The sequence below is a fragment of the Nicotiana tabacum genome, chromosome 5 (genome assembly GCF_000715075.1).
Source record: "Nicotiana tabacum cultivar K326 chromosome 5, ASM71507v2, whole genome shotgun sequence".
Classification (NCBI taxonomy): Eukaryota; Viridiplantae; Streptophyta; class Magnoliopsida; order Solanales; family Solanaceae; genus Nicotiana; species Nicotiana tabacum.
The window spans coordinates 129,687,784-129,714,113 of record NC_134084.1 but is presented as its reverse complement, the minus strand read 5'-3'; the positions used below and the strand labels follow the sequence as shown (position 1 = coordinate 129,714,113).

Genomic DNA, 26,330 nt, shown 5'->3' with positions numbered 1-26,330 from the left:
AAAATTGCACACCAAGGAAAATCATTTTATTTTATTTTTGAATTTTTTGGGAGTAATTCTCATATAGGGCAAAAATCACATGCTTACAGCTGCCCCTCTTTGCTCGAAGACACGAAGGGTTTTCGTGCAAAGATAAAGCGAGCGATTTTTGCCCATCCGAGTACTCCGTATGAAGCATTTTTTTTTTGAAAAAGATTTGACCGAACCTTTGCTTCAAAGGTTTCCTACATATCCTGGGCTAAACAGGAATCAGGTCAATGTAATTCGGGAAACTTTGGTAGTTGGGACTACCCTGGGATTGCGATGCTTGCTGTTACTGCTGTTGTTGTTGCTACTACCTGCTTTAATGACCGCCTTATTACAACCAAAGGAAAAATTGAAACTGAACTAACTACTTATGCCTGTCAACTGCTAGTTACAAGATTCCTATCTATAATTCTTTTGCAACTTGATCTTGGGTCTTAGCTGATTCTGCTTGTAGACTTCGATCCGAATCTTGATGCTTGCAAGTTGTAGGCGCTTGTTTATTTCTGCAGTATTAAATGAAACGGGATTGGCGGAGCTCGGGAATTTGATCCAATTTTTTGAGCGACCTGCCCTTTGTTTGTTCCAATATGTGGGAACATCTTCTTTTTTTCTTTTGTTCTTTTGTTTTTTTTTTCTTTATTCTGGATTGAGACTCATCCCGTAGGTCGTCTCGATCCATGCACCTCAGGGTCAGACCTGCTGAGACAACAAAACAAACGAACGAAATTTTCTGCCCCAGTTTCACTAGGAAAATTTCGTGAGTTAATTGTCATGAAGATTTACAGCACTGATGAGGGGATTGGAAAAAACCCTAGTATACAAAGCGCAACCCAGGGATTGGAGCCCTAATGTCGCAAAAGGTAAAAATGCACAACTCAGGGATTGGAGCCCTAATGTCGGCTAAAGGAAGGTTGCTCAACTCAGGGATTGGAGCCCTAATGTCGGCTAACAGAAAAATGCTCAGTTCAGGGATTGGAGCCCTAATGCTGGCTAAATAAAAAACACTCAGTTCAGGGATTTGAGCCCTAATGCTGGCTAAATAGAAACTTGATCAACTTAGGGATCGGAGCCCTAAATTGGAAGGATTGTCAGGTTATGCTGGAAAGGGTCCACGGGTTATGCCGGGAAGATTCATCGGGTTATGCCGGGAAGATTCATCGGGTTATGCCGGAAAAAGTCCACGGGTTATGCCGAGAAGATTCATCGGGTTATGCCGGGGAAGTCATCGGGTTATGCCGGGAAAAGGGATAGAGTCATCGGGTTATTCCGGAAAGAGAAAGAGGTCCCTGGGTTATGCCAGGGAGGTCCACGGGTTATGCCGGGGAAGTTATCGGGTTATGCCGAAAAGATTCATCGGGTCATGCTGGGAATATTCATTGGGTTATGCCTGAAGATTCGTCGGGTTATGCCGGGGAAGTCATCGGGTTATGCCGGAAAGATTCATCGGGTTATATCGGAAAGATTCATCGGGTTATGCCGGAAAAGGTCCACGGGTTATGCTGGGAAGAGTCATCGGGTCATGCCGGGAAGATTCATTGGGTTATGCCGGGGAAGTCATCGGGTTATGTCGGAAAGATTCATCGGGTTATGCCGAAAAAGGTCCACGGGTTATGCCGGGAAGATTCATCGGGTTATGCCGGGAAGATTTATCGGGTTATGTCGGAAAAGGTCCACGGGTTATGACGGGAAGATTCATCGGGTTATGCCGGGAAAAGGTAAGAGTCCTTGGGTTATGCCGGGGAAGTCATCGGATCATGCCGGGAAGATTCATCGGGTCATGCTGGGAAGATTCATCGGGTCATGCCGGAAAGATTCATCGGATCATGCCGGAAAAGGTCCACGGGTTATGCCGGGAAGAGTCATCGGGTCATGCCGGGAAGATTCATTGGGTTATGCCGGGGAAGTCATCGGGTTATGTCGGAAAGATTCATTGGGTTATGCAGGAAAGATTCATCGGGTTATGCCGAAAAAGGTCCACGGGTTATGCCGGGAAGATTCATCGGGTTATGCCGGGAAGATTTATCGGGTTATGTCGGGAGATTCATCGGGTTATGCCGGAAAAATTCATCGGGTTATGCCGAAAAGATTCATCGGGTTATGTCGGAAAAGGTCCACGGGTTATGCCGGGAAGATTCATCGGGTTATGCTGGGAAAAGGTAAGAGTCCTTGGGTTATGCAGGGGAAGTCATCGGATCATGCCGGGAAGATTCATCGGGTCATGCCGGGAAGATTCATCGGGTCATGCTGGAAAGATTCATCGGATCATGCCGGGAAGATTCATCGGGTTATGCCGGGAAGATTTATCGGGTTATGCTGAAAAAGGTCTACGGGTTATGCCGGGAAGATTCATCGGGTCATGCCGGGAAGATTCATCGGATCATGCCGGGAAGATTCATCGGGTTATGCCGGGAAGATTTATCGGGTTATGCCAGGAGATTCATCGGGTTATGCCGGAAAAATTCATCGGGTTATGCCGAAAAGATTCATCGGGTTATGTCGGAAAAGGTCCACGGGTTATGCCGGGAAGATTCATTGGGTTATGCCGGGAAAAGGTAAGAGTCATTGGGTTATGCCGGGAATTTGGATAGAAAAATCTCCTTGGGTGATGCCAGGGAGATCCGTGGTTTATACCGGGATAGTTGAGGAATGAGGTCCTATGTTACCATGATTTGTTTTTCTTCTGGGGATTTTCATTTTTCTTTCTTGTCTTCTTTCTTTTCTTTGGTATATATATATATATATTTATTTTTATTTTATTTTTATTTTTATTATTTTTATTTTATTTTATTTTTTATTTTAAAAAAAATGCATGAAAGAATTCCGGGGAAACTTACTTTTGGTCGTTTTCCTGCTGCAAAGCTGTTTCGACGCTCGCGCGCTTCATTTCTTTTGGGCTAACCTGCTTCTTGCATGGTTGCTTTGGATTGCACCTGTCTCAATTTTCCTAAGCAAAGAAAAATTGTCAGTTTGAAAACGGTGGTTGATTCAGTGGCCTTGATCGTTCCAATTGCTTGGTCTTGGACTAATTCCTGTTGAGAAACTTTGTCATTGATTGGATTCACAGGCGACCCGTTTTAAACTGATCAGACTCGCATTTCCGGATTTGTGATGATTTGTTCGTGTAAGGCTTTGGTTCTTTCATCCCATTCTGCTTGGGGATTCTTTACGAGGCCAACTCAGTGGGGATTTTTTATTGGGGAGACTCTGTGGGGATTTGTACAAGGCAGACTTGTTGGGGATTTGCTGGGCAGACTCTTTGGGGGATTTTTACAAGGGAGACTGGGATTTTTACAAAGGGAGACCCTGTGGGGATTTGTCGGTTTTGTGTCAGGGATTTTGATCCTCAAACCTAAACTGCAGTGGCTAACCGCATGGGACTTAACCTTTCCAACTTTATTTTGCCTTTGTAGGCTTTTCTTTCGAAGTCTTTACTTTGGAAGCAAATCAACTACCATGGTCAGTCGGGATGGGACTGACGCACCACTGAGGCCGCGTATTTTCTTTGACTCTTGCTAGGCGGGGCCCTGTGAAATCGGTCCTGCCACCTTTTCTTTGTAATTGTTGCGGAATCAGAGTTAGATCGAAAGGGATTCAAAGAAAACTATGCAAAAGGAAAGCATATGAGTTTAAAGAGAAGCGTCCCTTTCGGGGGAAAAAGGACTTATCTGGAGTGCATGCTGGCTTCAAACTGACATGACATGCCTTTTGGACTGGATGTCTGATCCGTATCAAACTCCAGCTTCTCATGAACCTATTGATCTGGGTTTCTAAACCGGAGAACCTTTCCAGGACTTTCAGTGATGAAGTATCCTTTTTCCGGTCGACCACGCCCTTTGCGGGTTTTCGCTAATCGACCTCTCTTATTTTTGATTTCTCTACTCTCATCGCCTCATGGTGCCCGAAGGTTTTCACCAATAAGACTTTCTCACTTTATTCTTCTCCATTTGATTTCTATCAGATTCCAACAATGATGTTTTCCACTTTCCTGTCTTTGTCGATTGATCAGAAGGACTTGGACAAGGTTTGGGGTGAAAAGAATCGGGATTGAACTACAACTTTGGAACCTTTTGGGCGGGATCATTGCCGAACCATTATAACTTCTGCCCCAGTTTCACTTTTGGGGGACTTCTTGGATTTTTATTTTGGTGTGACTGAACCCCAGGGAGTCTACGTATCCTTTCGGAATCAAGTCAGACGTAGTTCATGCCACTTTTGTTTTTTTCGAATTTATTTTTGTTTTTCTGCATTACTTTGTTTTCACTTCCTTCTCCTTTTCTCATTTTCATTGTATCTTTTTTTTTATATATATATATATATTTTCTTATTTGTTTTTCTAATTCTTTCTTCTCCCTTTTTTTATTTGTCTTTTTCATTTCAATTTCTCTTTTTCTTTCATTTTATTTTTAATAATACTTTCAGGTTCCAAAGAGGGTAATCAAAGAAGAGTAACCGACTCAAATAGGTTTGCAAAGGGTTGATAGTGTTTGGGTAGCGAGAATGAAAGCCTTCGTCATCTCAAATTGTGCGAAGACATCGCCGGAGCGATTTAGGCATAGTACTGCATCTGCTTTCAAAGCGGGGTCGGCGTCATTTCTTTCGACGTCGCCTAGATACAAATGCTCTTCTTGGCAATATTTTCCAATGATGTATGGACCCTTCTTTGTCGGTACAATTGCTCGTGACAAACCGCAGTCATTAAGGTTAACATTCCGTACGGGTCTAAACCCATTTACTGTCTTCAAACTCTGCTTTAGTGACAGACATTTTCCAAACCATGAACCAATTTTCTTTAGTTGTCCCTATTTTCTCAAATTCTTTATATTTCAAATTTTGAGTCATTATTTGAAGTCAGACGGAGTTCTCGGGATCTGGGCATGAAGTCCGCAAGCATGTCATGTTATTTAAAGCTGCATCATCAGAATTGAAGAAAACAAAAAAAGAAAATATAGTAGATCTCTTGAAAAAGAAAGCGAGCGATGAAACATGATTTCATTTCTTGGAATTTTGGGAAGATAAAAAAAAAGGTTGACATTCAGGAAATTAAAAACAGGAATCTAAAGAAAACATCTGAGTCACACCCTGGGGTAGCTCGTGATTCAGAGAAAGTGGCAGGACAGGTCCATTAGGACTTCCGTTTGATCAGGAATGGCATAGCCTTCCAGTTTTGAAGCTTGGCGCTTGGTCTCATGTACGATACCTCAGCGGTGCTAGTGCCCTCTCCTGGCTGGACCATGTGTGTTTCGCATAACTTATTCCTCATCGCCTCACATGTTCCCTAACTCTCTTCGAGCGTGAACCCCTTATCATCTTCCTCTTTACTGTACTTTGGCTTATGTGGTATGCGTCCAATAACCACTGGCTCATTCAGCCGAGGTGGTTTGATCGTCCCCCATACCAGATAGGCCTGCTTGGATACATCAATTTTCTTTTCCGGTTCAGTCTCGGTGATTTTACTCTTCTTTTCCTCTTTTTCTTGATTCTGGGTTGCCTTGGGCTTCCTTTCTGTTTTAGCAATAGCAATTATGGCCTTAAGCGCCGGATCAAATTCCTTGTCCTCACAAATCATCCCAATTATCGGCCCGTTGTTGTGGGCGGGCAGCGGATTATTGGTCACATTTGGGACATCCTCGTCTTTCAACACAATTTTCCCTTGCTCTAACAAATTCTCTACCGCTTGTTTCAATGTCCAACAGTTGTTTGTATCGTACCCTTCTACCCCTGAAAGGTATGTACACCTGACACCCCGCTGATATGATGGTGATTCCGGGTTTTGCCCGTTTGGTGGTATGGGCTGCAACAAATTCATCTGGAAAAGCTTAGGGAATAAGGTGGAGTAGGGTTCACCGATTGGTGTATAGTTGGGTCTCCTGGGTGGTTCCCGAGGACGGAAGTTATTTTGGGAAGGCCGAGGATTGTAGCGGTTTCGGTAAGGAGGCTAACTTCTAGGAGGTGGAGCTTGATTTCTGTTAGCCTGTGGTTGCGGTCGGCTGAAAGGTTGAGCATTCATAACCGCATAAAGTGGTAGAGCATAGACCATATCAGAATGAGGATAGTAGTGTTGAGGGGTTATTTCAGAGAACACAGGTCTAGGGGCCCGGTATCTTCTTCCCCATGATGCTGCCATGGTTGTTTCTTCTCTTGTCCTATTCTTTGCCATTCCTCCGGACCCGCCTTGGATGGCTTGGGAGGTTGCTCTAATGGATGCCTGACTTAAAATCCTACCTGTTTTCAAACCGTGTTCCACCATGTCACCAATTTTGATGGCCTCTGCAAAAGGTTTTCCCATGGCTGACATCATGTTCTGAAAGTAATCGGGCTCTTGGGCTTGTAGGAAGACAGTGACCATTTCTATCTCATCCATTGGAGGTTTCACTCTTGAAGCTTGTTCGCGCCACTTAACTACATATTCTCTGAAATTTTCTGAGGGTTTCTTCTTTAGATTTGTCAGAGAGTTCCTATCTGGAGCAATATCGACGTTGTACTAGAACTGCCTGACGAAATCTCTAGCAAGATCATCCCAGATGTACACATATCCTGGTCCATGTACCACTCAGATGCGATGCCAACCAGACTTTCTCCGAAATAGGCCATGAGTAGTTCTTCCTTTCCACCGGCTCCCCGCAGCTGATTGCAATATCTTTTGAGATGAGCAATAGGATCACCATGCCCATCGTACTTCTCGAATTTTGGGGTTTTGAATCCCAATGGCAGGTGCACATGAGGGAACATGCATAAATCGGCATAGGATACACTTTTCTGTCCGCTCAAGCCTTGTATGCTTTTGAGACTCTGTTCCATACTCCTCATCTTCCTCACAATCTCTTCTCGCTCGTGAGTTTTGGTGGTCTTTTCTTGTCCCGCAGCGAACTCAAATTGGAGTGGTTGAGGGTAAGTGCTGGTGGTAAACCGAGTTGGTTCCAGTGAGAAGGATGGTGCTTGAAATGTGAATGAGGGCGAGTCAGAATTAGGCCTGTGTGTAGTGGGTTGTGCCACGATTGGACAGGGCGGTGCCGCGAATGTACCTGTAGCTACATCTGTTGTTGACCTCCGGGGATAAGAATCAGAGGGTGATCCAGCAGAGTGGGCTGAAATGGTAGGGTACCCGAATGGGATAGTTGGATAACTTATGGGGATGTTGGAAATCCCATTTGTCCTGGAGAACAACTCAGGGAACCCAGGGATTATACTTGGTGGCTCTTTTCCGTTATTCCAGTCATCCAACATTTCCAACATGCGGAGCCGCAGGATTCTGTTTTCCTCATCAGTTGCTGACTCGGGCGTCAGGACGGCCGAGATTGAACTGTCCTCAGAGACAGGAATTGTCGGCAAAGGGATTTCTGAAGACATCTCTATGCTTCCCTTTGATCTTGTGAAGTAAGTATGTGAGGACAGACTTACACCGAACCAAACCACCCTTTTTTTTTCCTAAAAACCTGAAGTACTCAGCAGCAAACAAACGGTTAGTTCGAAAAAAATAACAGATAGGTAACCTCACGTTGGGGCATGATGCACCTATACAGTTAAGTGAATTTCTACATGTTTGCAACAAAGACATACGTCATTCCGGCTTCTCTTAAGGCTTTCCTTTATTTATCGTTTTTTTATTATATTTTTTTTTTATTTTATTATTTCCTATTATTATTGTTTTCATTATTTGCAGTTAAAAATGTGACCGGATCCGTTGAGGATTGCCTACGTATCACGATGTCGCGTGAATCAGATCTTGCGTAGTTCGGGAATCGAAAATGGAGTAACTACACTAACCCCTTTTTTGGAATTTTTTGAAAGAAATGCTTTAAAAGAAGAAAGAAAATATTATTTTTTATTTTGATTTTTGTTTTATTTTTTAAAGAAAGACTTCTAAAAATTTATTTGCTTTTGACTTGAACTTTGGGAATTTTTTTTGTTGTTTTTTTTTTAAACAAAAAAGAAAATGTGTTTGGTTGATTTTTTTTTTCCATTTGTTTCACCTTTTTCTACGGAAGAAAGAATATATATTTTTTGATTTATGATGTTGCCTCTTAAATTTTTGAAAGAGGGACTTTTAAGAAAATGATGTGGAATTTCTGAGTTTTTATTTATTTACAAAAGCACTTCTAAAGAAAATCCCTAATAACTTTGGAATTCAATTTTTCAAATATATATATTTTTTTATGGACATTTACAAAAGAAAGACTAAAAAGAAAAGAGTATTTTTGGATTTTTGTTGCTGATTTTTAATTCTTATTTCTTTTTTTTTCGTATGAAAGACTTCAGAAAGAAGGAAACTTTTTTTTTATTTGAGTTAAAAAAAACTTCTATATTATTTTGAATTTTTTTTTTGTATTTTCTAAAGAAAGATTTATAAAGAAGGAACTAAAGGAAAATATTTTTTTGGATTTTTAAAAATTGGGATCGGAACCGATGAGGTTTGCCTACGTATCTCACATCCGGTGAGAATCAAACCCGCGTAGTTCGGTCCGATCAGGCGTAGAGTAAAAATAAACTAAACCCCTTCTAACTAAAATCTTTAAAAGGAAAGGAGAAAAGTTATTTTTCTGGATTTTTTTTTTATATTTTGTTTTTCTTTTTATTTTGTTTTATTTTTTAAGGAAATATTTATGAATTTTAAACTTCTTTTCACCTTTTTTTTTTTGAAATTTCGAAAATCTTTTAAAATGGAACAAAATATTTTTTTTGAGTTTTGAATTTTCCCCCTTTTTTTTACTTTTAAATAAATACCCGTTTTCGAATTTTGAAAGTAATTACGGTTTTTTTTAATATATATATAAATCAAACTAAAAGACAAATTTTGTTTTCATTTTGTTTTCTTTTTTTTTTTAGAAAATTCTGGTGAGGTTTTGACACTACTTGGACATTGGTTTTATCCTTTCAAAATAAGTAATTATCTCCCTACGCTGCTATTTTTCTCTTTCTTTTTTTTTTGAATTTTTTTTTTAGAAACCGGTCAGCACGCAGATCTGAAACAAATAAATGCGCCAACAAACGGGATGCAGCAGGATGGTCTTTTCATTTCAGGTTGTCTATCCTAGACGGACCCAATCTCTGTGTTCAGTCCCCTACGTCAAATGCAACATGATGCAAATAAGCGTTCTTACTAGGGATCCGGCATGAGGTTTCGTTATACTAAGTTTATAACCTCGGTATATGTTCTATACTGTGTACCCGAGCGGACAACTCGAGTCGAGGAGGGGGCTACGTACCGGGGACCCGCGAGATCGTCCGGCTTTGTAACTTGTCCGGCCTCTTTCTTATTTCAGGTATTGACACTAACAGAATGGGGAGTCTCGACCAGCGAGCTTCTCCCCGGAGGTAAGAAGAGAAGGGTTTCGGCATAGTTTATATACAGTTCAGGTAATATCAAAGCGGTAAAAGACAACATTTAGCACGTTATGCCAAAACATGTAATAAATATCAGATAATAAAGCCAAATATAACAATTATTCTAAGCTCGAATTCTTGAACCCTGAACCAGTGGTTCTGGGTTCGTTCCCCAGCAGAGTCGCCAGAGCTGTCACACCTCCTTTTTGCGCACCCGCCCCTAAGGGTAAAATGCGCGAGGGAGTTTTTCCAATTTAAGTGACAATATTCGAAATGACATTATTTATTTAATTCAGAGTCGCCACTTGGGAAAGGTTTGGCTTTTGGTGTCCCAAGTCACCGGTTTATCTTGAATCCCAATTCGAGGAAAATATTCGACTTTCCAAATGAAGTCTGCGAACCAGAAATTCTAAGTAAGGAATTTTGTTGACCCGAGGGAAGGTGTTAGGCACCCCCGAATCCCGTGGTTCTAGCACGGTCGCTTAAATTGTTGTAATGGCTAAATATCTGATTTTAATACATATTATTACTTATGTGCTTTCATTAAGTTTAAACCGCTTTTATTATTATCATTTTTATAGAATTGCAACGTCGTGAAAATGCGTCTCGAACCACGTCACAGTCAATGCACCCATGGTTGTTAATACATTCCGACTCCGTTGAGATTTGAATTTGGGTCACATAAATGTGCACCCGAGTTTAAGAATGTAATTTAATTAAGTCACGCCTAAAGAGTCTAACGCGTTTATTGTCTTCAGGGAAGGCAGTGAAATTCACTAAACAGTCCATCCCAAATTCTAAGTATTTTATTGTGATCAGTTATTGAGGGCCCCGCAGTTTGCATTGTTTTATTTGGCGAGACTCATTTATTTTAACAGGATAATCCTAAAGTGCCTACATTTTCCTATTAAAATTGTCTCTACAAAAATGAAAGAGAAAAGGTCTTAATTTATTTACATGCTTGAGTTGTTATAGTTGAGTTTCGGATATGATTCATAAATTCTGAAAATGATGTAAGCAGGGCAGTCCGTTGCCAATGCGGGCCCAAGCCCAACGTGTATGGCATAAAACTAAACTTGGGCCGTCTTATTCACGTATTACCACCTAGTTACATTATACTAGGCATGTTCTCAGTTTGTCAAATTAAAAAAAAACTTAGCAATCTAATTTTAATCCTAAACCAATTACATGCTGGAATTAACCAATATTATTTAACTAAACAATATTCTTACAAGTTCCGAAATGGTCTATTCGTTTGATTTTTAACTTAGACGGAGTTACTACACCATTAATTTATTTTTTAGGCAATATATATAGATAGTTCATCCGTTAAGCTATCGTCAGATGTTCCACTATATATATATATATTAAATAGCTACATGATTCTGATTTTTGTAAGCTAAATAATTTATATATACAAATAAAATTCAGAATATAATTTAAAATAAATTTAGAACTTCAATTCTTCATTTTTCGTATTCATGCTTCCTGTTTCAGTTTACAATAATCAGCGTGTCAGTTGTGTACCTGATATTGGAAGCAAAAGAAAAGTGAGATCAACAAAAACTCAGTAGCATACAACAACAGCAACCCCAACAAACAGTAACAACCAGCAACGAGAAACTTAGTGGCAGATTTTAAAATCAAGAGAAAAATCCAGAAACACCAACAACAATCAACGGACAGAAGCAAAGGAAATCTTTTCAGATTTTGAAAGACTAGTTAGTGTTTAACCCTTAATTTCTGAATCCGTATATCAGAATATTTGGATTGTATATCAGGTGTATACTATTCTTCTTTTGAATTTCCAGAATGTTTTTCTTTTTATTTTTCTAAAGTCTTAGTATTTTTCGGAATTTCCTCTCTCTTAAAATTTTCTTCTCCTTCTATTCTTTTTTCTCTCTATCTCTGTCTGTCCTCTAAAATCTGATTCAAGACTTTTATATATATCTCATCCCATAAATCTTTTAATCAATTAAAATCAACCCATTTTCTCTACCAAACCCATTATCTTCCTACTCATCCCCATTACATTAAATAAATATATCATTACCACCCCATTATCTTTTGTCCCTCATGCTTCACTAAACAAATACAAGATTCCTCCCCAATAAATTTTGTCTTGTCCCCCCTTTATATTAAACAACTATATCACAACCCATCCCATTACAATTTGTCCCCATGCTTCACATAAAAAATTACAAAAATGTACAATTCCTAAACTACCCCTCCGACCTTATTGCAATTACTAAACTACCCCTGAACGTACTGCAAATTACCAAACTACCCCATCAGCTATAACAAATCAATTAATCAAACTCAACCAAAATATAGCCAACATGACCAATTTCTACACGAATTCAAACAACAAATCTCATGAACATGAATTCTTCAACATTTCAACAATAAATCACATGAACATGATTTCAACAACAAATCATATGAACACAAATTGAACAACAAAGAACAACTAAAATTTGATTGAACAATATTTTAGCAACAAACAAACCTATTTTCAGATTTAACAACAACAACAACAAACAAGTATATTCAGATTTCTAAATTCAATAATATTGAACTTAAAATCAACTTTAACAATATTACAACAAACAATTCCTATATTAAACTTAAACAAGATTATGAGACAAATTCAAGAAATAATCATAAATGATAAACAAGAAATCAAACTATACAAATTTCGGATTCAAGATCAACCAAACAAAGTATGAACATGAATGAAAATATTCAATAACAATAACAAACAAACTTTGTTCAAACTTCGAATTAAACTTAAACAAAACAAATAAACATATTCAAATTACTAATCTTCAAATAGTTAATTAAATCCAACCAAAATTATAACAAAGATATATGATCCAAAATTAAGAAGCAAAACATTAACTTCACATTAAATTACTAAATTAAAAACGAACTTCAAACAAAGATGAACATGAATTAAATCTATTTTTAAACAACAAAACATGACGGATTCACATGATTTAAACAATGTTAACAATTTCTGAAAATACATAAAACACATGAAACAAATTGAAGAAACAATTAATTTAAACTTCAATTTGAATCTAACAAACATTAAACTAACAATTCTCTTTTTTACAAAAAATAAATAAAATTAACATGAAATAAACATGAAAAAAACAACTAATTAAGTTTCCATTTGAATCTGAAAATTAAAACAACAAAACACATGAACAAACTTTAAAAAATTAATTCAACGATAAACATGAACAAAACAAGAATCGAGCATTCATCGATTTTAGATTCGAGAAATATCACAACGAAATACGGACGAAAAATAAAACTCAAAAACCAACTAACCGGAAATGAAACGACGAACAACGAACGACAAACTTGAACTATGTATGGACTGTTTTGACGACCCCAACTTTAAAATCAACCCATGAATCTGTTTCCCGAGCTGGGCATGTCGCAACTTTGAACAAACCTGAAGGTTGGCCACGGCAGTCGCTAGCAGCAGCACGCAGCAGCGTCGGAGCAGCAACGGTGACCTAGCAGCGGCGACCCAGCAGCGGTAGCAGCAGCAACAGAAACGCCGACAGCAGCACGACGGAGGAAGCCGGCACAGCTGCCACGACGAGGCAGCAACATGGGTTACGAGCAACAAGCATGGCGGGGGAGGATGTGCTCGTGTGAGTGTGTTGACGCGGCTGTGTGCGTGTGTGTCGATGAGGAGCTTGGAGGTGGGGAGGTGACGAAGACGAAGAAGAAGGTGAAGCAGCAGCTACAACGCTGCGTTGTGCACGACGACGAGGATGAAGAAGACGATGGGTTCTTGAAAGATCTCAACACAAAGTTAGCATCTTTACAAGAAGGTAAAGTGGGTGGTCGTTGGAGTAGGAGGATGACGATGGTGGACTGCTGGTCGTAAGGTGGTGGTTTGGGTGTTGAGGATGGAGGGGCAGCCATTGATGCTAGGGAGGGGAGCTTGAGGAAGAAGAAGGAGAATAAGGGGGGGATGGTTTAGGTATTTTTTAGGGTTTTCTTCTTCTTTTTTTTTTGTTTTGTGTTGTTTGTAAGATAATAGGGGTGTTGGGTCATGGACTGGGTCGACCCAGTTCGAAATGGACTGGGTCATAGGGAGGGTTGGGCCATTTTTTTGGGCCTGTGGCATGAAATCGAAGAAGAGGCCCAATTCCGACTTTCTTTATATTTTTTGCTCTCTTTTCTTCTTTTATTTTTCTAAAACTAAATTATAAAAAATCTTAACTTATTATTAAGAACTAAATTAAGTTATAAAAGCGCAAATTAACTTCCAATAACAATTAACGCACAATTAAGTAATAATTAAGCATAAAATTGTATATTTGGACATTAAATGCTAAAAATGCAAACGATGCCTATTTTTGTAATTTTTATTTTTTGTAAAACAAATTTAATTACTAACAATTGTATAATTAAATCCTACATGCAAAATGCGACATATTTTTGTATTTTTAATAATTTAACAAATAAACATGCACAGACAAACATACAAACAATTACACAAAAATACCACAAAATTGCACACCAAGGAAAATCATTTTATTTTATTTTTTTTTGAATTTTTTTGGGAGTAATTCTCATATAGGGCAAAAATCACGTGCTTACAGTAATTATGTGAGAGAAAAATCTGAAAAAGGAGAAAGAGAAAATAAAAAATAGGGTATATAGTGGCTTAAGGAGAGGTAACCAAAATTAGATATTTTGCTATAAACATTAAAAGGTGTCTATAGAATATAATATTTTAAAATGGTATTTATTTAAAATAAATAAGGTGTTAACCTTTGCTATATGAGGTAAAAATTCCCTTTTATTATGGGTTGAGATGTAATGCCCAAATCAGCCCATCACGAAAAATGTTTCATGCCCAACCCATTAAATATTGGGCGGGTTGGACGGATCAAATAAATTTGGGTTATTTTTGCCATCCCTAGGTAATTGGTGTTGAAGATATAATTAAAATAATAAATGTATATTATATTTAATAATTTAAACTTTTACATAAGATGATCACACACTTCACATGGTATCAAAGTATAACGAGGTTCTAGGTTGAATTCTTACCGTCATTATTATCAAAATAATTTCACGTGATTGGCCATTATCACATTATCAATGAATTTAATATGTTATAACATGTTACCTTTTAAATGACCTGATTGTATAAATATTTTTAATATTTTTCTTTTTAACCGTTTAAACTTTTAAAAAAATATAACACGCTTCATCATTCAACGACAATTGTTACACTTGATTTTACTAATTGGTAACATACCCAACAAGAAACAGAAGTCTAATTGCACTTATTATATATTTGGTAGTACATGATTTCTAATCACTTGTTCACATGGCGACAGACCTTTCTTATCTCCCCTTTATCACCACTAATTGGACTATTTTCCGACAAGATAATCAGAGCTTTAGCAAACTGACTATGAAAATATCCATTATCGTTAGCAAATTTCTCCACAAAAGGATACGTAGTTGGATCAGAAACCAACTGTTGATCCACAATTAACAGCCCTTTATTGCTCAAAATGTTCTTGTAGTATACGTTGTCCAACACCATTGGCGTTACACGGTCGTTTCTGGCGTACTCCACTGCTTTAAGAACCGGGTTCGGGGAGGGGCATCGCCCTTTGAGATAATTGGCATAGTTGGGGTCTAGGGTTGGATCAACTGTTGGGTAAAGTCTGTTTACTATGTTTACACAGTGAACTCGTCCTACTGTATGTGCCCCTGCATACAAAATAAGTAAACAATATTTGTGAAAAAATCCCCCAAAAAAGGTGATCTTGAGCTTTTCGAATTGATTTTAGATATAGTATTAAATTAAGAATCTCATTTAGCAAAGTTATAACCTAATTTTTTTAACAAAGAAATACATCATGATCAACTATTAGTACTATGTTTGTTTCACATAAACTGAACATTGTTAAAAATTTGTAAACGTGGTTGAAAATTATGATAAAACAAGAAATATCCTAAGCAATAAAGATCTGGATACTAGCACTAGTTGGACCGACTCAGGAGTGAAGGGAGAGTATAAGTTACACGTTCGGACGAACCTAGTAGCCTATGCTTAGATCCTTTATTTGTATTAGAAAATTTATTAAATATGTGTAAGTATTTAATTGTGAACACAGTAACTATAACGAGTTATGGTTCGACAATAAGTCTAGAATCCAAAAACTTCAAATTCTGGCTCCGCCTCTGGACTTACTCATCGGGAAAATAAATAGTAAACTAAATTTAATGGGAACTTTTTGGGAGAAGTCTAATTTAGGGGGCATAGTTAGTTTACCAAGTAGAGCAACTGTTCCTTCAGTGTCAACACCAACAGACTGGAAACGAGAAAGAACTAACGACATGGAATCATTGTGGTTAGGAATGAAATTCTCAACTTCTGTTAAGTAACTGCCTTTGCTATCCCTTCTTCCAGTTTTCATTTCAATGTGTGGCCCTCCTAACTGTGTCAAATAATAACAGAGTAAATTAATTAAAAAAAAAGTCATTTTATAAGAAAAAATGAAATTGAGACAGAGGTTAATTAAAGACATTAACGTACCATGACAACACCATCTCTAGCAGAAAGAACAACAATATCAGCGCAAGAAACTGTGTTTGGACATTCATTCTCAAGGGCCTCTTTAATTGTCTCTATATACTTAAAATTTCTCATCCCAAAATTCCTCTGTGATGTCTTCTCTGATTTCTGTTCCTTTGTTGTGTCTAATAGTATCGATGCATCGCATGACTGCAAAAATAAATAAATAAAATCAAATCAAATTTATATTATTGGTTTATGCATTTCATGACGTGCCAAAATATCAAGAGGCGGACTTGTACAGGTTCAACTAAACACGTCATTTTTAAGTTTAAATTTTGAATTTACCTTTACATAGCATATTAATGGGTCTAAGCCAAATTGAGCAAGGGCGAAGACTTGGCTATATTATATTGTGCCAATTCCAGTTTTGAGCTACCGACTTGTTTCACAGTGACAGATGTCAATCGCATGTCTATTTCTATGATAAAAAGAGCTTTATTTCCAAACAGATTTACCCATTACTAATGGAGATCCCATATTGGTGCAAATATAGGCCGAGATATCTCCGGCTTGCATATATTAGCTCAGGACTCTCATTAATTATTTTTTTTCAGTGGATGGGTATATGTATTTTACCTTAACCATGCAATCATGGAAGAGATTTCTGATCCAAGAAACTGCAGTATTTCCATGTTTGTGGTACAACTTGATGACTTGTTCTTTGACGATTTCTTCAGCTCTTGGGCAACTCTGTGAATAGTAATTTAACTGGAGATCACTTTTTGCTGCGTCCATTAAAATCAGTAGTTAGTACGTATAAATATATGATAATATAGAGGTATATATTCTTCTTTATCACTAGAAAAAGGATAAATAGATAGTAGTAGTAGTTTTTAGTGTACACAAAAAAGGTCTTTTATTTTGAAGTGGATAATTGAAATGAAGCGTCAGAAAATTCTCATATTCCTTTTGGTACACCGGAAAGAAAATCTCTCCGTTCACTTTTGACTTTGTACTCCTTTTAAGAAAAAATAATTAAAGTATTATAATTTTACTTATAATAATAATCATATTTCAAAAAATCTTGAAAAATGATTTGAAGAATTTAGTTAATGATAAGGGTAAAATAGGAAAAAAAGATTGTTTTCTCTTGATTTGCGAAAATGAACAAGTAAAAGTAAAAATATTTTTTTAGTATGGTGGACAAGTAAAAGTAAACGGAGGGAGGGAGTATATTACAAAAAAAAATTTAAGTTGTCAAAGCTAGAACGAATAGATAAACGGTAATGAAGAGCTGGTCATTAATATAAGGGGAGAAGTAGTACCATAATGAATGTGGAAGAGTAACGCTAATAATAGAATGATGAATCTTGAGGAGGGAGAGAATTGTTGATTATTGGTGGCCATATGTTAGGTATATTGAGGTTTTGGTTTCTTCTTAATGTCAATTCCTAGAAAACCAAAAATTACTTATATAGTAAAGTTTCTATAACTGTATTGGAAGTGGAAGAAGGATCAAAATGCAAGGATAGTTCCATTAGGCCACTATATTTGACATTTTGGCCACATATATTCACCCGCGCATGGAGTATAGTAGTAATTTTTAAGTTATATGCACTTACATAAATTTTACATTTTCAGTGTAAAAAAAGTGCATTACCATTGACTATAGCGAGTTATATATTTTATTTGTATGTAGTCAAATCAAGATTACTACAGACAATTGCATGTTGTTGTATATATGTTATGTTAACTTCATGTAAAAAAGTTATACGTTTTCAGTGTAACAGAGTTAAACTCCTATTTTTACCATAGAAGTAGCAGAAAATTAAAAGAAAAAAAAATGAGATTATATTATGGCGGTGTCGTTATGCAACTAATGGGTTTGAAAGTTTGAATGGTTTTATCACCCCCTTTGTTGATTAAACTAAAACTAGTACGAAAAGCATTACTTCTTGTCAACTCCTGTGTTTGATTCATAAAATGACCTAGTTCGTGGATATATAGCTGATTTCGCAAATTCTGTCCACAAAGATTAGTGGGATTTTATAGTGGGAGTCCAACAACAACAAATTATATGGAAGCATAAGCTATAGTTCATGACTTTTAATACCAAGCACTTATCCCACTAGTATTCTTTAGTTGGCTTAATTCTCAAGTTAGCAGCATTATGACGGCTAATGGGGAGAATCAACTAAACCATCAATTAAGCATGCGGTCCTGAAAAGCTTTTTGTAATTTTAAGTAATGTGATTGGGTGTGATTGAAGTTTATTTTTTAGCTTAGAGGAAAATAAAATGATTAAACCAGTGGCGTAGCCACACTATGTCAAGAGTGGTCAAGTGAACATTCTTTACTGGAAAATTATATTGCGTATATATAAGTAAAATACTTGTTTACCTCGAAAATACGAGTAATAATTAAATTTGATTTGTGGTTTTAAAGATATGTGATTTAGTTCAATACCAATTAATAATCAAGAAATATGAAGTAGAGATGAAAGAGACAAGTGAATCAAACCAATGTTACTCAACATCAGTGACCTCGAGCTTAGTAATCTCGAGGTGGTGTTACAATTAAGTAAGAAAAGTAAAATAAGAAAAGTAGAGCTAAGGACAATTCTTATGAACAGTAGGCAAAAAGGTAGAGAGTATATTCTTTACTCAATGATTAGATGATTTTACAAATGATTGGGGTTCCCTTTATATAATAGGGGAACCCTAAATAAGGAATATTTCTATTTACAGTAAGGAATATTCTTAGTACAGCTGTCTAACCGCCTAGTACGAAATCGTACAACCCTATTCCGGGACTTGCGCCATGACTTTGGGGACGTGGCAGAAATCTAGTTCATTCTGGTACAAATCCATAACGGTACTATTTCGGGGTCGAGCATACTTGGCCCCTGTATTCCTCGAACTCCCATCCCCGGGCATTGCACTCTGTCTTCGAGCTCAAGTCTGATCAACCGGTCTCGAACTCGACCTCGCCGGACTCGGGCCTAGGATTAACCCTTGAGCCTGTAAATTGGAGGCATACGATTTTGACCCTATATAAGGATAAAGTCATACCTTAGCAGTAGTGTCGTTTGAGCAATGATATGTTTCAATTGTTTGGCAGTTGTTCACCTTCCATTGTGCTAAGTTTGTAAGATCCTTTACCAACAACTCTGAGGACTTGGTACGGTCCTTCCCAATTCGGGCCCAGTTTTCCTTCATTTGGTCTCGAGTATTGAGGGTGACCTTCGTAGAACTAAGTCCCCGATTCCAAAATGTTGAAGGTTGGTCCTTCTATTGTAGTATCTTTCGATCTTTTTCTTCTGTGTGGCCATCCGAACGAGCGCCGCTTCTCGCCTTTCATCTAACAACTCGAGGCTAGCGTCCATGGCCTCGTGATTTGACTCCTCCGAGGCATGTCGAAACCTGGCGCTGGATTCTCTGACCTCGATGGGGATGAGGGACTCGGATCCATATACTAGAGAAAATGGGGTGGTCCCCATGCTAGACTTCGATGTTGTCCAATATGCCTAAAGAACCTCGGGTAAAACTTCTCTCCATTTCCCTTTCGCATCGTCCAATCTTTTCTTCAAGTTTTGAATGATAGTTTTATTTGTTGACTCGGCCTGTCCGTTTCCAGTTGGATGGTATGGTGTCGATAAGATCCTCTGGATTTTGTGTGCCACAAAGAACTCCATCACCTTGCTGCCGATGAATTATTTTCCATTTATTACATACAATCTCGGCAAGTATCCCGAACCAGCATATGATGTGGTCCCAAATGTAGTCAATAACTTCTTTTTCTCTGACCTTCTCGAAGGCATGTGCTTCCAACCACTTAGAAAAATAATCAGTCATAAACAGAATAAATTTAGCTTTACCTGGGGCCGTTGGTAGAGGGCCGACAATATCCATTCCCCACTTCATAAAAGGCCACGGGGATAGGACCGAATGGAGTTATTCTCCAGGCTGATGGATCATCGGTGCGAATCGTTGACACTTATCACATTTTCTGACAAATTCCTTAGTATCCTTTTCCATGCTATCCCAGTAGTAACCTGCTCTGATAACTTTGCGAACCAAAGACTCGACGCCGGAGTGATTCCCACAAGTGCCTTCGTGGATTTCTCTAAGGACATAATCGGTGTCCCTTGGCCCCAAACATACCGCCAATGACCCATCGAATGTTCTCTTATACAATGTTCCGTCTTCATCCAATGCAAACCTAGCATCTTTGGCTTGTAGGGCCCTCGATTCTTTGGGGTCCGCTGGGAGTTTTCCATTCTTCAAATAGTCAATATACTTATTCCTCCAGTCCCACGTTAGACTTGTTGAATTTATCTCGGCATGACCCTTTTCAACCACAGACCTTGATAATTGGACAACAGCCCCCGGGACGATGTCATCTTCATCGACCGAGGATCCCAGATTGGCAAGTGCATCGGCCTCGCTATTTTGCTCTCGAGGCACATGATCCAGAGTCCACTCCTTGAAGCGGTGCAAAGTTACCTGTAGCTTATCCAAGTACCGTTGCATTCTATCCTCTCGAACCTCGAAGTTTTTGTTTACTTAGTTTACCACCAATAGAGAATCACACTTGGCCTCGACGATTTCTGCTCCCAAGCTTTTAGCTAGCTCGAGACCTACAATCATGGCCTCATATTCGGCCTCATTGTTAGTTAATCTTGGAGTTTTGATAGATTGCCTAATAGTAGCACCTGTGGGTGGCTTCGAGACAATGCCAAGCCCAGACCCCTTCACATTTGAGGCACCGTCCGTGAAGAGAGTCCACACCCCCGATGTTGTAACTTGTACCCGAGCTTAACAAAAATTCTTTCTCCACTTCAGATACGAGGGTCGGCATAAAATCGTCCACGAAGTCAGCTAGGATTTGAGACTTGATGGTCGTTCGGGGTTGATATTCAATATCGTACCCGCTAAGTTCGACGACCCATTTGGCCAATCGGCCCGATAGCTCAGGCTTATGCAAAACATTTCGAAGGGGGTAAGTGGTTAATACACATATAGGATGACATTGAAAATATGATTTTAACTTTCGAGATGCGCTTATCAATGCAAGCGCTAATTTTTCTAAGTAAGGGTACCTAGTTTCAGCATATTCTAGAGTTCGACTTACGTAATAAACAGGAAATTGTGTACCTTGCTCTTCTAGAACTAGTACCCCACTTACAGCTATCTCGGACACTGCCAAGTATAGATAAAGCCTTTCATCTACCTTCGGTATGAATGAATCCATTTCAACCACAAACAATCTTTCTTTCTACATATTGTAAGCACGTGATTTTTTGCCCTATATGAGAATTACTCCCAAAAATTCAAAAATAAAATGATTTTCTTTGGTGTGCAATTTTGTGATATTTTGAATAATTATTTGTAGTTGTCTGTGCGTGTTTATTTGCTAAATTAATAAAAAATACAAAAATATGTCGCATTTTGCATGTAGGATTTAATTCTATAATTGATAATAATTAAATTTGTTTTACAAAAATTAAAAATTTCAAAAATAGGCATCGTTTGCATTTTTAGCATTTAATGTCCAAATATACAATTTTATGCTTAATTAATACTTAATTATGCGTTAATTGTTATTGGGAGTTACTTTGCACTTTTATAACTTAATTTAGTTCTTAATAATAGTTTAAGTATTTTTATAATTTAGTTTTAGAAAAATAAAAGAAGAAAAGAGAGCGAAAATATAAAGAAAATCGGAATTAGGCCTCTTCTTCAACTTCAAGCCACAGGCCCAAAAATGGTCCAATCTTCCCTACGAATCAGTCCATTTCGAACTGGGTCGACCCAGTCCATAACCCAACACCCCTATTATTTTACAAACAAAATAAAACAAAAAAAAAGAAAGAAAAACCCTAAAAATACCTAAGCATCCCCCCCCCCCATTTCTCCTTCTTCTTCCCCAAACTCAAAAAAACACCTCCCATGGCTTCCCTTTACTTTCTTCTTCGTCCACACAAACACCCTCGCGTCCAAACGACCCCCCGTCATCCATTAAAACCACACAACCACCTTCAAGCTCGAACTCGACAACCATAGTCGACATTGCTGCGTCTTCATCATCAACGACCAGTCCGTCGACTCCCTTTCACCATCATCGTTTCCACTGCAGAACCAGTCCTCAACTTCACGTCCCAACAGTCCACCTACTGCTCGCGCTACTGCTACTGTTTCATCTTCTTTGTTTCGTCAACTTCGAACTGGGTGGTCGAAAATCCGAGCTCCAGCCATGGATGCTGCTCGCGCTACTGCTACTGTTTCATCTTCTTTGTTTCGTCGACTTCGAATTAGGTGGTCGAAGGTCCGAGCTCCAGCCATGGATGTTGTTCGCGCTACTGCTCCTGTTTCGGCGTCAAGCTGCGTTTGCTTCAAACGCTTCACGGCTCGCGCTACTGCTACTGTTTCATCCTTTTTGTTTCGTCGACTTCGAGTTGGGTGGTTGAAGATCCGAGCTCCAGCCATGGATGCTGTTCGCGCTACTGTTACTGTTTTATCTTCTTTGTTTTGTCGACTCCGAATTAGGTGGTCGAGCTCCCGAGCTCCAGTCATGGACGCGGCGGCGCTTCACTGCTGCGTATTGTCATTGACGACTCCATGAGTCATGTTTGTTGCTCACCATCGTATTCTTGTTGATGACGCAAGGTAGTCCGGTTAAAGTATGGCAAAGTTCGAAGGTTTATCGTCGAATCGAAATCCTTCGTCGAGCTTTACATGATGAGTTGTTTGGTCGAAGTTTGTCGAAACAGTCCGTACATATTTCGTGTCGATCCGGTTAGTAGATTTTGAGTTTTATTTTTTTCGTGTTTCGTTTTGATATTTCTCGAATCTAAAATCGGTAGATATTTGATTTTTGGTTTTGTTTATGTTCATATGTTTTGTTGAATTAATTTTCAGATTTCAAATGGAAATTTAATTAGTGGTTTTTCATGTTCATTTCATGTTTGTTTTATGGTTTAGGTAAGAATTTGTTAGTTTGATTGTTTGTTATATTCAAATTGAAATTTAATTGATTATTTCTTCAATTTGTTTCATGTTGTTATATATTTTCCAGAAATTATTAATGTTGGTTTAATCATTTAATTTGTCATGTTTGTTGTTTTAAAATAGACTCATTTCATGTTCATACTTTGTTTGATTGTTCTTGAATCCGAAATTTGTATAGTTTGATTTTTTGTTTATCACTTATGATTATTTTTTTTTTGTCTCATAATCTTGTTTAAGTTTAATATAAGAATTGTTTGTTGTAATGTTGTTAGAGTTGATTTTAAGTTCAATATGATTGAATTTAGAAATCTTCATACTTTGTTTGTTGTTGGTGTTGAATCCGAAAATAGGATTGTTTGTTGCTAAAATATTGTTCAATCAAATTTTAGTTGTTCTTGGTTGTTCAATTTGTGTTCATGTGATTTGTTGTTGAAATGTTGTTAAAATCATGTTCATATGATATTGTTGTTATGATGTTCATCCGTGTTCATATTGTTGTTTGAACATTGTTAGAAATTGATCATATTGTCTATATTTTGGTTAAGTTTGATTAATTGATGTGTTATAGCTGATGGGTAGTTTGGTAAATTTGTAATACGTTCAGGGGTAGTTTGGTAATTTCAGTAAGGTCGGAAGGGGTAGTTTAGGAATTGTACATTTTGTAATTGTTTATTTGAAGCATGGGGGACAAAATGAAATGGGGTGGGTTGTGATATGATTATTTAATATAAAGGGGGGACAAGATTTAAATTAAAGGGGAATCTTGCATTATTTTAAATAAAGCATGGGGGACAAAATATAATGGGGTGATGTGATATATTTATTTAATGTAATGGGGATGAGTGGGAAGATAATGAGTTTGGTAGAGAAAGGGATTGATTTTAATTGATTAAAGGGATGGGATATATATATATATGTGTGAAGTCTGGACACAAGAAAAAAAGACAGACAGAAAAAAAAAGAGATTGAAAAAAAGCTGAACATTTATTCCGAAAAAAAAAATTGAAACTCTCAAGAAAAGAAAAACATACAAAGAAAAAAAATTGAAAATTAGAAGAGAAAGTAGTACACACCTGATAAATATTCTGGTATACAGGTGTAGAAATTAAGGGTTGAAGATTAACTAGCCTTTCAAAAATCTGAAAATTTCCCTTGGTTTCTGTCCGTTATTTTCGGCATTCCTGGATTTTATTTTGAATTTTTCAAAGCTGTCACTGGGATTTTCGTTGACTGGTTATTGCTGGTTATTGTTGTTGTTGCTGTGTTACGTATTACGTTGCTGACTTTCTTCTTCTTATATTGACAATATCAGGTACACCACTGTAATTTTGGCATTTTGTAAGCTGAAATGAAGAATGGAGTGTTAAATTTTTAATTTAGTTTAATTTAATTTTTTGTATTGTATTTAGGTTATTCATGTATTATTATTCCGTAAATCACTGTCATCGGCATAACTAGGCATATTATAGCGACATATTAAATAACGTCTTTACCAGATTATTAGGAAATATATTTAAACCTGATTATTAATTAAAATTGTTTAAAATAAAAAAAATAGAAGAAATAACGTAAAAATGGCGTTATTGAATCAGTTTGGCAAAAATTAACTAAGTTCCTTATTCATAAGGTTTTTCGTCAACGATAAGTTAATCCGAATCATGTAGTCAATTTCAGTTATAACATGAATTAGTTTGCAAACAAGTATTAGGACATGATGAATTAAAACAAAGTTAGTTAATGTTAAATTGTTTAAATTTTTAGAAATATGATTTAGTACTCAAGTTTTTATTTTTATTTCTTTCAATTTTCAGTATTTGTAAATAATTAGTTTCAATAAGCTTAAGTCTTACTAATAATTTGAATTTTAATCCAACTATGGGATAATTAGTTTTTTTTTATTATTTTTTTACTTTTCGATAATTCCATGTTGTATTTATGATTATAATTTTATTACTTTCTGTTAATATTTGTTTTTCTCTTCTATTTAATATGTCATTTTCAAGAATGTAGATATTGATTTTATATTTATAAAAAACTTAGTAATAATAAAAAGGTAGTCATTAAAGGATATTATTAAAGGATTTCGCTAAAAATAAATAGATGTAAATAATACAAATGTATAGGATTCTCCAATCTCATTTATTTATTTAATTATTTTAAAAAAAATTACTTAGAATTTGGGATGGATTGTTTAGTGAATTTCACTTCCTTCCCAAAAGATAATGACGCGTTAGACTCTTTAGGCGCGATTTAATTAATTTTACCTTCTTAAACTCGGATGCGCATTTCATGCGACCCAAATCTAAATCCTAAAACATCAAATAAAATATGTTTCGTATTGTGGGTGCATTTCATGTGACACAATCCAAAGATATGTTTTAAACGATGTTCACATTCCTAAAAAATAATAATTATAATAATAAAGCGGTAAAAGATAAAATTTGCAAATGGTTCATAATTGTATTAAAAATCAGATAAATAAGCCGAATATAACAGTTGAGCGACCGTGCTAGAACCACGGAACTCGGGAATGCCTAACACCTTCTCCCGGGTTAACAGAATTCCTTATCCGGATTTCTGGTACGTAGACTGTAATATAGAGTCATTCTTTTCCTCGATTCGGGATTAAAATTGGTGACTTGGGACACCCTAAATCTCCCAAGTGGCGACTCTGAAATAATTAAACCAATCCCGTTTCAACTGTCCTTTAATTGGAAAAAACTCCCTTGTACCCTCTCGGGTACGGAAAAAGGAGGTGTGACAGCTCTGGCGACTCTGCTGGGGACTTTACCCAGAACCGGTGGTTCAGGGTTAGAAATTCGAGCTCATATAAATTGTCATATTTGGTTTTATCTGATTTTTACATGTTTGAGCCTAATGTGCTAAATGCTGCTTTTACCGCTTTGATATTACGTGAACTGTGTATAAACTGTGCCGAAACTCATCTCCTCTCTGAGTCTTCTAAATCATGAAGAAGGGTGTACTTCGTACGACTTCTTTTCTGTATAGTGTAAAATCCCAATTTAGAACGAGGTTCGGACAAGTTGCTAAGCCGGTGAAGCTTCTGTATTCCCGGTACGCTACCCCCCCTCGGCTCGAGCTGTCCGCTCGGGTAAGCCAGGTCTAGAACAAACACCCAGGTTCTGAACCTAGTATAACAAAACCACATGTCGGATCCCTAGTAGGAACGTTTGTTTGCATCACGTGCATCTGACTTTGGAGGCTCAACACAGGGGTTGGGTCTGTCTAGGACAGGTGCACCAAAAATGAAAATGACCATCCTGATGCATCTTATTTGTTTTATGTGCATTTATTTGCTCGGTCTTGCATGTTGACTGGCTTCTGAGTCTCGGGAGTGTAAAAATAAAATAAAATAAAAATAGCCAGTGGAAAGTTATTTG

General features: G+C 37.3%; 1 protein-coding gene across 1 annotated transcript; it reads right to left on the bottom strand.

Annotated features, from left to right (window-relative positions):
* Positions 1-14,647: 14,647 nt before the first annotated feature.
* Positions 14,648-17,402, bottom strand: LOC107826490 (peroxidase 21). The gene is made up of 5 exons (XM_016653476.2): positions 17,245-17,402; positions 16,556-16,704; positions 15,938-16,126; positions 15,674-15,839; positions 14,648-15,108 (listed from the first exon to the last, which is right to left on the bottom strand). Exons 1-5 carry the CDS (start codon positions 17,324-17,326, stop codon positions 14,705-14,707), a joined length of 990 nt encoding a protein of 329 aa, XP_016508962.1. The 5' UTR covers positions 17,327-17,402; the 3' UTR covers positions 14,648-14,704.
* Positions 17,403-26,330: the final 8,928 nt, after the last annotated feature.

Coding starts and splice junctions, on each gene's coding strand:
- LOC107826490 (XM_016653476.2), bottom strand. CDS start 17,326: ATGGCCACCAATAATCAACAATTCTCTCCCTCCTCAAGATTCATCATT. Junction 16,127..16,555: donor TCCATGATTGCATGGTTAAG/GTAAAATACATA, acceptor TTATTTTTGCAG/TCATGCGATGCATCGATACT. Junction 15,109..15,673: donor AGGAACAGTTGCTCTACTTG/GTAAACTAACTA, acceptor TTTTGTATGCAG/GGGCACATACAGTAGGACGA.